Source organism: Oncorhynchus keta, chromosome 35, assembly GCF_023373465.1.
Source record: "Oncorhynchus keta strain PuntledgeMale-10-30-2019 chromosome 35, Oket_V2, whole genome shotgun sequence".
Classification (NCBI taxonomy): Eukaryota; Metazoa; Chordata; class Actinopteri; order Salmoniformes; family Salmonidae; genus Oncorhynchus; species Oncorhynchus keta.
Window position 1 is genome coordinate 11,932,410 of NC_068455.1, and position 12,254 is coordinate 11,944,663.

Sequence of the window (12,254 nt, forward strand, 5' to 3'; positions counted from 1 at the left end):
CTCTCCTGTTTATATCTCTTTCCCCCATTCCTCCTATTCCTCTCCTGTTTATATCTCTTTCCCCCATTCCTCCTATTCCTCTCCTGTTTATATCTCTTTCCCCCATTCCCCCTATTCCTCTCCTGTTTATATCTCTTTCCCCTATTCCTCTCCTGTTTATATCTCTTTACCCCATTCCTCCTATTCCTCTCCTTTTTATATCTCTTTCCCCTATTCCTCTCCTGTTTATATCTTTACCCCCATTCCTCCTATTCCTCTCCTGTTTATATATCTTTACCCCCATTCCTCCTATTCCTCTCCTGTTTATATCTCTTTACCCCCATTCCTCTCCTGTTTATATCTCTTTTCCCCATTCCTCCTATTCCTCTCCTGTTTATATCTCTTTACCCCATTCCTCCTATTCCTCTCCTGTTTATATCTCTTTACCCCCATTCCTCATATTCCTCTCCTGTTTATATCTCTTTTCCCCATTCCTCTCCTGTTTCTATATCTTTACCCCCATTCCTCATATTCCTCTCCTGTTTATATCTCTTTTCCCCTTTCCTCTCCTGTTTCTATATCTTTACCCCCATTCCTCCTATTCCTCTCCTGTTTATATCTCTTTCCCCATTCCTCTCCTGTTTATATCTTTACCCCCATTCCTCCTATTCCTCTCCTGTTTATATATCTTTACCCCATTCCTCCTATTCCTCTCCTGTTTATATCTCTTTACCCCCATTCCTCCTATTCCTCTCCTGTTTCTATATATTTACCCCCATTCCTCCTATTCCTCTCCTGTTTATATCTCTTTCCCCCATTCCTCCTATTCCTCTCCTGTTTATATCTCTTTCCCCCATTCCCCTATTCCTCTCCTGTTTATATCTCTTTCCCCTATTCCTCTCCTGTTTATATCTCTTTCCCCCATTCCTCCTATTCCTCTCCTGTTTATATCTCTTTCCCCCATTCCTCCTATTCCTCTCCTGTTTATATCTCTTTCCCCTATTCCTCTCCTGTTTATATCTCTTTACCCCATTCCTCCTATTCCTCTCCTGTTTATATCTCTTTCCCCATTCCTCCTATTCCTCTCCTGTTTATATCTCTTTCCCCCATTCCTCCTATTCCTCTCCTGTTTATATATCTTTCCCCCATTCCTCCTATTCCTCTCCTGTTTCTATATCTTTACCCCCATTCCTCCTATTCCTCTCCTGTTTCTATATCTTTACCCCCATTCCTCCTATTCATATCTCTTTCCCCCATTCCTCTCCTGTTTATATCTTTACCCCCATTCCTCCTATTCCTCTCCTGTTTATATATCTTTACCCCATTCCTCCTATTCCTCTCCTGTTTATATCTCTTTACCCCCATTCCTCCTATTCCTCTCCTGTTTCTATATATTTACCCCCATTCCTCCTATTCCTCTCCTGTTTATATCTCTTTCCCCCATTCCTCCTATTCCTCTCCTGTTTATATCTCTTTCCCCCATTCCTCCTATTCCTCTCCTGTTTATATCTCTTTCCCCTATTCCTCTCCTGTTTCTATATCTTTACCCCCATTCCTCATATTCCTCTCCTGTTTATATCTCTTTTCCCCTTTCCTCTCCTGTTTCTATATCTTTACCCCCATTCCTCCTATTCCTCTCCTGTTTATATCTCTTTCCCCATTCCTCTCCTGTTTATATCTTTACCCCCATTCCCCTATTCCTCTCCTGTTTATATATCTTTACCCCATTCCTCCTATTCCTCTCCTGTTTATATCTCTTTACCCCCATTCCTCCTATTCCTCTCCTGTTTCTATATCTTTACCCCCATTCCTCCTATTCCTCTCCTGTTTATATCTCTTTCCCCCATTCCTCCTATTCCTCTCCTTTTTATATCTCTTTCCCCATTCCTCTCCTGTTTATATCTTTACCCCCATTCCTCCTATTCCTCTCCTGTTTATATATCTTTACCCCATTCCTCCTATTCCTCTCCTGTTTATATCTCTTTACCCCCATTCCTCCTATTCCTCTCCTGTTTCTATATCTTTACCCCCATTCCTCCTATTCCTCTCCTGTTTATATCTCTTTCCCCCATTCCTCCTATTCCTCTCCTGTTTATATCTCTTTCCCCTATTCCTCTCCTGTTTATATCTCTTTCCCCTATTCCTCTCCTGTTTATATCTCTTTACCCCATTCCTCTCCTGTTTATATCTCTTTTCCCCATTCCTCCTATTCCTCTCCTGTTTATATCTCTTTACCCCATTCCTCCTATTCCTCTCCTGTTTATATATCTTTACCCCCATTCCTCCTATTCCTCTCCTGTTTCTATATCTTTACCCCCATTCCTCCTATTCCTCTCCTGTTTATATCTCTTTACCCCATTCCTCCTATTCCTCTCCTGTTTATATCTCTTTTCCCCATTCCTCCTATTCCTCTCCTGTTTATATCTCTTTACCCCATTCCTCCTATTCCTCTCCTGTTTATATCTCTTTACCCCCATTCCTCCTATTCCTCTCCTGTTTCTATATCTTTACCCCCATTCCTCCTATTCCTCTCCTGTTTCTATATCTTTACCCCCATTCCTCCTATTCCTCTCCTGTTTATATCTCTTTCCCCCATTCCTCCTATTCCTCTCCTGTTTATATATCTTTACCCCCATTCCTCCTATTCCTCTCCTGTTTCTATATCTTTACCCCCATTCCTCCTATTCCTCTCCTGTTTATATCTCTTTACCCCATTCCTCCTATTCCTCTCCTGTTTATATCTCTTTCCCCCATTCCTCCTATTCCTCTCCTGTTTATATCTCTTTACCCCCATTCCTCCTATTCCTCTCCTGTTTATATCTCTTTACCCCATTCCTCCTATTCCTCTCCTGTTTATATCTCTTTACCCCCATTCCTCCTATTCCTCTCCTGTTTCTATATCTTTACCCCATTCCTCCTATTCCTCTCCTGTTTCTATATCTTTACCCCCATTCCTCCTATTCCTCTCCTGTTTATATCTTTACCCCCATTCCTCCGATTCATCTCCTGTTTATATATCTTTACCCCATTCCTCATATTCCTCTCCTGTTTATATCTCTTTACCCCCATTCCTCCTATTCCTCTCCTGTTTCTATATATTTACCCCCATTCCTCCTATTCCTCTCCTGTTTCTATATCTTTACCCCCATTCCTCCTATTCCTCTCCTGTTTATATCTCTTTCCCCCATTCCTCCTATTCCTCTCCTGTTTCTATATCTTTACCCCCATTCCTCCTATTCCTCTCCTGTTTCTATATCTTTACCCCCATTCCTCCTATTCCTCTCCTGTTTATATCTCTTTACCCCATTCCTCCTATTCCTCTCCTGTTTATATCTCTTTCCCCCATTCCTCCTATTCCTCTCCTGTTTATATCTCTTTCCCCCATTCCTCCTATTCCTCTCCTGTTTATATCTCTTTACCCCATTCCTCCTATTCCTCTCCTGTTTATATCTCTTTCCCCCATTCCTCCTATTCCTCTCCTGTTTCTATCTATTTACCCCATTCCTCCTATTCCTCTCCTGTTTCTATATCTTTTTCCTCCTATTCCTCTCCTGTTTATATCTCTTTCCCCCATTCCTCCTATTCCTCTCCTGTTTATATATCTTTACTTTCCTCCTATTCCTCTCCTGTTTCTATATCTTTACCCCCATTCCTCCTATTCCTCTCCTGTTTATATCTCTTTCCCCCATTCCTCTCCTGTTTCTATATCTTTCCCCCATTCCTCCTATTCCTCTCCTGTTTATATCTCTTTCCCCCATTCCTCCTATTCCTCTCCTGTTTATATCTCTTTCCCCCATTCCTCCTATTCCTCTCCTGTTTATATATCTTCACCCCATTCCTCCTATTCCTCTCCTGTTTATATCTCTTTCCCCCATTCCTCTCCTGTTTCTATATCTTTCCCCCCTTCCTCCTATTCCTCTCCTGTTTATATCTCTTTCCCCCATTCCTCCTATTCCTCTCCTGTTTCTATATCTTTACCCCCATTCCTCCTATTCCTCTCCTGTTTCTATATCTTTACCCCCATTCCTCCTATTCCTCTCCTGTTTATATCTCTTTACCCCATTCCTCCTATTTCTATATCTTTCCCCCTATTCCTCCTATTCCTCTCCTGTTTATATCTCTTTTCCCCCATTCCTCCTATTCCTCTCCTGTTTATATCTCTTTCCCCCATTCCTCTCATTCCCTCCTATTCCTCTCCTGTTTATATCTCTTTCCCCATTCCTCCTATTCCTCTCCTGTTTATATATCTTTCCCCCTTCCTCCTATTCCTCTCCTGTTTCTATATCTTTCCCCCATTCCTCCTATTCCTCTCCTGTTTATATCTCTTTCCCCATTCCTCTCCTGTTTCTATATCTTTCCCCTATTCCTCTCCTGTTTCTATATCTTTCCCCCATTCCTCCTATTCCTCTCCTGTTTATATCTCTTTCCCCATTCCTCCTATTCCTCTCCTGTTTATATATCTTTATTCCTCCCTGTTTCTATTCTTTCTTCCTCCTATTCCTCTCCTGTTTATATATCTTTCCCCCATTCCTCTCCTGTTTCTATTCTTTCCCCTATTCCTCTCCTGTTTCTATATCTTTACCCCCATTCCTCCTATTCCTCTCCTGTTTATATCTCTTTCCCCCATTCCTCTCCTGTTTATATCTCTTTCCCCCCATTCCTCCTATTCCTCTCCTGTTTATATCTCTTTCCCCCATTCCTCTCCTGTTTCTATATCTTTACCCCTATTCCTCCCATCCCCTTCTCTTCCTTACATGTGAAGAACTGTATTTAATCTGCCAGGCAGAGCAAGCCCCTTCGCCAACTCAGCAAAGAGGAACTACACTACAGATCTGATTAGGCCAATCACATTCATCTTATCCTGAAATGCTCTTTGAGCCGTCCAACCCTGTCTGCAGCGTGCTAGTCCAGGGATCCCTCGTCTCTCTGTTTCTCTCTCTTTCAAGTCTTGTTTCGCCCTGAGTATATTATACAATATGCAGTATATACTGTATATCAATCAATCAATCAATACTTTATCAATAACTCTCCTCTATGTTTTGACAACCACTAAACCAAAGAAGATATCACACGTTTTGATAATAATGAGGGCCGGGCGGCTGCAGGCTGACCTCTACTCCTTGTGGCGGGCCGGGCGGCTGCAGACTGACCTCTACTCCTTTTGGCGGGCTATGTGGTACGCTAGCATCCCACCTGGCCACAAGCCAGGGAAAATGCAGAGCGCCAAATTCAAATAAATTACTATAAAAATCTAACTTTCATTAAATCACACATGTAAGATAGCAAATTAAAGCAACACTTGTTGTGAATCCAGCCAACCTGTCAGATTTCAAAAAGGCATTTCGGCGAAAGCAAAATATGCTATTATCTGAGGATAGCACCTCCGTGAACAAAGAGAGAAGCCATAGTTCAACCCTGCAGGCGTGACACAAAACACAGAAATAAAAATATAATTCATGCCTTACCTTTGACGAGCTTCTTTTGTTGGCACTCCAATATGTCACATAAACATCACAAATGGTCCTTTTGTTTGATTCATTCTGTCGATATATATCCAAAATGTACATTTATTTGGCTCGTTTGATCCAGAAAAACACCAGTTCCAACTTGCGCAACGTGACTACAAAATATCTCAAAAGTTAACTGTAAACTTTGCCAAAACATTTCAAACGACTTTTGTAATGCAACTTTAGGTATTTTTTAACGTAAATAATGGATAAAATTGAAGACGGGATGATCTGTGTTCAATACAGGAAGAAAACAAACTGAAGCTGCTTTCTGGTCACGCACCTCTATCTACCAGTACACTTCAAGTGACCCTCGTTCAAGATGGCCGTACTTCTTCATTACACAAAGGAATAACCTCAACCAATTTCTAAAGACTGTTGACATCCAGTGGAAGTGACAGGAACGGCAAGAAGGTCCCTTAGAAATCTGGATTCCCGATGAAATCCCGTTGAAAAGAGAGTGATCTCAAAAAAATAAAATCTGAAGGGTTTGTCCTCTGGGTTTTGCCTGCTACATAAGTTCTGTTATACTCACAGACATTATTCAAACAGTTTTAGAAACTTCAGAGTGTGTTCTATCCAAATATACTAATAATATGCATATATTATCTTCTGTGTTCTATCCAAATATACTAATAATATGCATATCTTATCTTAACTAGGCTATCTACACAGGGTACCGAGTCTTTGTGCAGGGATACCAGGTCATTTAGGTATGTACATATAGAGTGTAGTGTATGTGATCAGTCAAATGCAAAGGCGTGTGAATGCAGATAGTCTGCGTAGCTATTTGGTTAACTATTGTTAGGTTCTAATTTTTCAGAGTGAATAACTCACGGACACTAGAGAAGCTTAACCAAGTTTAATACTACCCAAAGGGTCGGTACAGCTGTAATTCAGACAACAACAACAACATTTGGTGTCGCTTCTCCTCCCAGAGGATCCCTGGTGGCTAACAATAACATATCCTGACATAATGTAAACTCTCTCCCTCAGTGACATTGTTAGTTTCTAAGATCTCCACCCGTCTCCTCTTATCAATGTCTGCCACATGTAACCACTTCCCTGCACTCAACACATTCCAAGCTTAGTTGCACCCACTATATACCTTCCTCCTATAACCCTTAACTACTGGTGTAGACCCTCAAACTTAGCCCTCCATCAGTGACATGAATAAGTAACATTTCATATTCACAGAACCCAACACTATTTAGCAGTCTTATGGCTTGGAGGTAGAAGCTGTTCAGGGTCCTGCTGGTTCCAGACTTGGTGCATCGGTAGTCTTTGACAAATTCTGGGGTCTTCCTCTGACACCGCATGGTATAGGTGGCAGGGAGCACGGCCCCAGTGATGTACTGGGGCATACGCGTTACCCTCTGTAGCGCCTTGCGGACGTATGCCAAGCAATTGCCATACCCAGAGGTGATGTAGCTAGTCAAGATGCTCTCAATGGTGCAGCTGTAGAACTTTTTGAGGATCTGAGGGCCCATGCCAAATCTTTTCAGCCTCCTGAGATGGATAAGGCATTGTGTTGGTGTTTGTGGACCATGTGGACACCAAGGAACTTGAAGCTCTCAATACCCTCCACTATAGCCCTGTGGATGGGGGCGTGCTCGGCCCTCCGTTTCCTGTAGTCCACAATCAGCTCCTTTGTCTTGCTGACGCTGAAGGAAAGGTTGTTGTCCAGTCAGGTCTCTGACCTCCTCCCTATAGGCTGTCTTATCGTCGTTGGTGATCAGGCCTACCACCGTCATGAAGTCAGCTAATTTAATGATGGTGTTGAAGTCGTGTCGCAGCCACACAGTTGTTTGTGACTTCTAGCTCCTAGGCAACTTTGCAGTATTTACATTTTTTTGGTGTGTTTCTTCTTACATGATTAGCCCAGAATATTTTTTGTGTTATTACATACAGCAGGAAATAACTTTTGGAAATCAGAGCAGTGGTAACTAACCAGCATTAAGACTAGGAATACCACTTTCCCCAATTGGATCCTTTGTTCGTACAGCCCAGGGCAATTGAATTTATCGCAGAGGCTGTTCCAAGATGCCGCCGGTGGAGAAGAAGTATTCGGAGTGGACTTCTAGTCCGACTCAGGAGGCGTGCCCACCATCCACCGCTTCCGAGTATAGGAGGTCGCCTCACTTGTCTTTTGATTTACCGATGCTTCCTCTTTGGAGTAATTAGGGACTAGTCAGGAGTAAGCAGAACGTCCAGAGCTGCCGACTCGTTGAAGTAGACATTTGAATCCAAATCAAGGTTAATGATCGCTGTTCTGATGTCCAGAAGCCGTTTTCGGTCATAGGAAATGATGCCGGAGACATTATGTTAAAAAAACAGTAGCAGAACAGGAGCCCTTAAAACGTCTGCTATCCACTACAGCTTCATCTTTTTCAGGTGACTTCCTGGATATGATGAGAACAGCACAGTCTCACACAGCATTTATCTCTCTCTCCTTCCCCCCTCCTCTCCTTTCCCCCTCATCTCTCTCTCTCTCTCTCTCTGTCCCCCCTCCTCTCTCCCTCATCTCTCATCCTCTCCCTCCTCTCCTTCTCTCTCCTCTCCCCCTCCTTTCCCCCCCTCTCTCCCCGTCTTTCCCCCTCATCTCTCCCCCTCATTTCTCCCCCTCCTCTCTCCCTTTTCCTCCTCTCCCCCTCATCTCTCTCCTCACCCCCTCCTCTCTCCCCCTCCTTTCTTTCCCCCTCATCTCTCCCCCTCATCTCTGTCCCTCTCTCCCCCTCATCTCTCCCCTCTTTCCTCCTCTCCCTCTCCTTTCCCCCTTATCTCTCCCCCTCCTCTCCACCCTCTCCCTTATTTCTCTCCCTCTAGGTAGGGGAGATCAGGGCTCACGCAGCAGAGTGGACGGCTAACGTCTCGGCAGAGTTCAAGGAGACTAGGCGTCGCCTCAGCGTTGAGGTCTACGACAAGTTCCAGCGAGCCGCGTCAATCAAAAGCAAAATGTCATCCGAGCTGGGCCTAAACTCTGACCCCGAACTCACCCCACCCAAAAGGAAGATGTCCGTCAACTTCACCAATGAATTGGATCGGGAGAAGGAGCCGGTGTCCCCGCCTGTTACCAACAAAAATGGAAGTCCGTTCCTAAACGGGAAGGGGGTGGACCCTAAGAGAGGTGACATTGCTATTACACCTCAAGTAGAGGTCACAACCTTTCACCTCTGACTCTGCTTCAGCACAAGCCACGCCCACCTGGTTACAACAACCAATGGCAGCCATCTTTCAGCACAAAGTGGATGATGTCATTGATAAACAACTGCCCTTATGACGGACTATATAACAATATAACACTATGAATCAATTACGAAGCATTTTGATTTTGAACTACAACCGAATAACAACATGAATTGTGAACTGTGAACAGATGTATCTGAATAGAAGAGTCACGTTTGGGGAGTAAGGTCAGGGTAAGGTCAGGGCAAAGCTGAATCGTCATCCTATTTCCTGTATAGTGTTCTACTTAATGGCCATAACCTCATAGGGTTCTGGTCAAAAGCAGTCAACTATATTGGAAATAGGGTATAACTTAGGACAGAACCTTGGTTTATGTATTCAATTTATTATGTTGCCAATGTATGAGGAATATCAGTGAGTATTATTAGTATGTCTCTATGCCTTGAGTCAGAGTATGGTTCGGTTCTAAAGGGTTCTAAAGGCTTCCAAGAGGGAACCTTTCCCTGACTGTTAACCAGAACCGGACCGCTCAGGGTTTTTTTTCTACTGAAGGAACCACAGCGGTGCCTTAGTCCTTTTCTACCATGTGAATGAACAGACAATGATTTCTCTTGTCGGTCATAACGCTCACTCTTGTCATTTAAAACAACGAGACAGTTTGTCTGTAAAACTACGTGGCTGTAGTCTTCCGAGCTGCTCCAGGGATGCTGTGAGTTTGGAGCATCAAATGGATGCTTCACTCCACTAGGACTGTTTCAGGACAGATATTTTAACATTGGGAAAAAAAATTAGGCTTATGTCTTTTGACATAAGTGGCAATTATTTGTGTTATCAAAATGTCCTACAACAGTACATGCAACATCAATGTGAACCAAAACTCACCCTCGCCATGATGACAAAAAATGGCTGCCTTGCTTTGACACATTTCCTAAATCGACAGTTCTGTTCAATATTATGTTGTCGTATTCAGAGCTAATGCCAAATCTGAAGGAGATAAAAAGGAGGAGGAGGAGGAGGGGGGGGGGGGGGGGAGGGGGAGGGGGGAGGAGGAGGAGGAGGATGGGGAGGAGGAGGGGGGAGGGGGAGGAGGTGGGAGGAGGAGGAGGAGGGGGGAGGAGGAAGGGGAGGGGGGAGGGGGGGGATGGGGAGGAGGAGGAGGAGGAGGGGGAGGGGGAGGAGGTGGAGGAGGAGGAGGAGGAGGAGGAGGAGGGGAGGAGGAGGAGGAGGAGGGAGGGGGAGGGGGAGGAGGGAGGAGGAGGAGGGGGGAGGGGGAGGAGGAGGGGGAGGGGGGGGGGGAGGAGGAGGGGGGGGGAGGAGGGGAGGGAGGGGGAGGGGGAAGGGGAGGGGAGGAGGGGAGGAGGAGGAGGAGGGGGGGGGAGGAGGAGGGGGAGGATGGGGGAGGGGAGGATGGGGAGGGGGAGGGGAGGAGGGGGGGGGGAGGAGGAGGGGAGGGGAGGGGGGGGGAGGGGGAGGAGGGAGGAGGAGGAGGAGGAGGAGGAGGGGGGGAGGGGTTTGACCTAGCCGATGTGAACTAGCTAGTGAGAGCTAGCCATCATGCAGTGACGTCACCCGCCCAGAGATCTAGGCAACTGTCGCTCGCAGTGACAAGCTGGTCAGCATCTTGCTCTGTCAGTAACACTGTTGACTTGAGTGCATAAGTGTTGTTGTGGGTTTGAGTCCCGGATTCCCTGTACAGGGATGAACTCTGTTACATTGAATTGGATGTGTTGCAGACGGATACACAGGCCAGATGACTTTGAATGTTACTTGAAACGTTACAAACGGACAAAGAGCTGATGAAACACAGTTTTTTACAGGCAAAAAAACACCAACACATGAAATCATTCAGCATTACACGCACACTCACAAACACACACACATACACCTGAGGGGTTCTCTCTCACACACCCTGTGTACACCTGCCATTCAACATGCACTTTTATTTTACCGCTTGTGTTTAAAGTTACAACATTTTTATTGTTTTCACAGCTAACCCTTTCACCATGAAGGCTTTGGTATCATCGTTATGCGGAGATAACCTGTAACTGTTCTCTCTCTAGCGATGTTGCTGCCTGTCTGGCGCGCAGTCCACAGAGCTGTGTTGGAATTCATTAGCACCAGTGTGAAACCACGGCTACCGTTCCAACGTCCACACTTGTATCCCAACTAGAATGCAAGCTTAATAACTGTCTGGCGAGATGCTAAAGTGGATATTGGAACAGATCCTGTATGTGAAATCCCTGACACAAAAAACGATCATTTCAGAGAGCGCTACTATCTCTGACTGAACACCATTAGTTATTAGGTTGTAGAGAGATATACAGACCTGCTATCTTAATTTGATTGGTCTGGCGTCGTTGATCATTTTCCTGTGCAGCAGGAAATGCTAATTATATTGTATTCAAGGTTTAAGGTCTAAAGTTTGGAATTTCCACTTTAAAATGTCAGACTAGATTTGCCCTAATGAAAAATGTATCAACCGCTCGTCTCAGCATATCCAATTATGATTATGTCCATTAATTACAAAAATGTCCATGAATTGTGATCCACATAATTCCCATTTCCTGCTGTGAGAAGCAAGGTAAAATCGAGAGTGCATCTATAGGAGAGTGTGTTAGGGGGATAGAGAACAATAAAGTACTGTAATAACATGGGTCGTGTCTGAATACCCATACTTGCATTGTAAATACTGTAGTATGCTTTTTGGGTATGAGGAAATAGAACATTTTATAGTATTTGAGATTTCGAAAAATTAGTATGATATAATAAATGCCAGGATGTTATACTAATTTCGGCTTTTCATTGAGTAGAATTCGCTGCACGTTAGTGAGGAAGAGAATCCTATTTCCCGACTCACGTGTGTTTGACAACAGCCGATAATCAGAATAATAGAGGCGCAACTAAAATGAACAAATGACAAGGTAAGATAACAAGGTAACAAGGAAGTAGATGCCGTCTTCTCAGTATGTTATTTGTTGCTTACTGCATATGTTTTTACTAAACAGCATGTTCTTAATAGTATGTACTACTAGTATTAGTACACGGTATGTCGTTGTAGTAAGTAGTAGGCATGATTTAGGACACAGCCATGGTCTTACAAGCCTGGGGAGAAGTGATTCCGGTCCTGACGATGTGTTGCTTGTTGTTTCCACGGCTGTGCCATAGTAGTGGCTTGGTCTTTTGCCTTTTCTCTGTCTGTGTTACTGTCAGGCCTGGGTCCAATATGCATTTGTTTTGTTCCAAATACTTGAGGTGCATTTGATTTATCATGGCTAGCACGCAGAGTTTGCACTTGGGACTATTCCATAGGTTCCATTGGGCTGGACTAGTCCTTTTCATAGACGCTAACTAGCTTTAGCGCCTATTTACGATAGTATCTTCTGGCAGGAAGACATTTGTTAAGAAAGGCCGACACTGGCTCAAAACGTTAACATTAATTGCTTGTGGTATGGTTTTGGAAACATAAGTATAGCATTTTTCATAACAGCGAGAAATAATTGTCAAAAAACAAAAGGTTAAATGACTTTTTATAGGGTTAGGGTTCCCGCACAGCCTTATATCCATGTTACAGAGTTTGTTTAT

General features: G+C 44.1%; 1 protein-coding gene across 1 annotated transcript in view; it reads left to right on the top strand.

Annotated features, from left to right (window-relative positions):
* The window catches only part of LOC118369113 (potassium channel subfamily K member 2-like), a 26,162-nt gene extending 16,562 nt beyond the window's left edge, over positions 1-9,600 (top strand). Inside the window, exon 8 of the mRNA XM_052495824.1 lies at positions 8,313-9,600. Coding sequence (XP_052351784.1) covers positions 8,313-8,663 — 351 coding nt within the window. The 3' untranslated portion in view covers positions 8,664-9,600. The remainder of the gene's footprint in view (positions 1-8,312) is intronic.
* Positions 9,601-12,254: the final 2,654 nt, after the last annotated feature.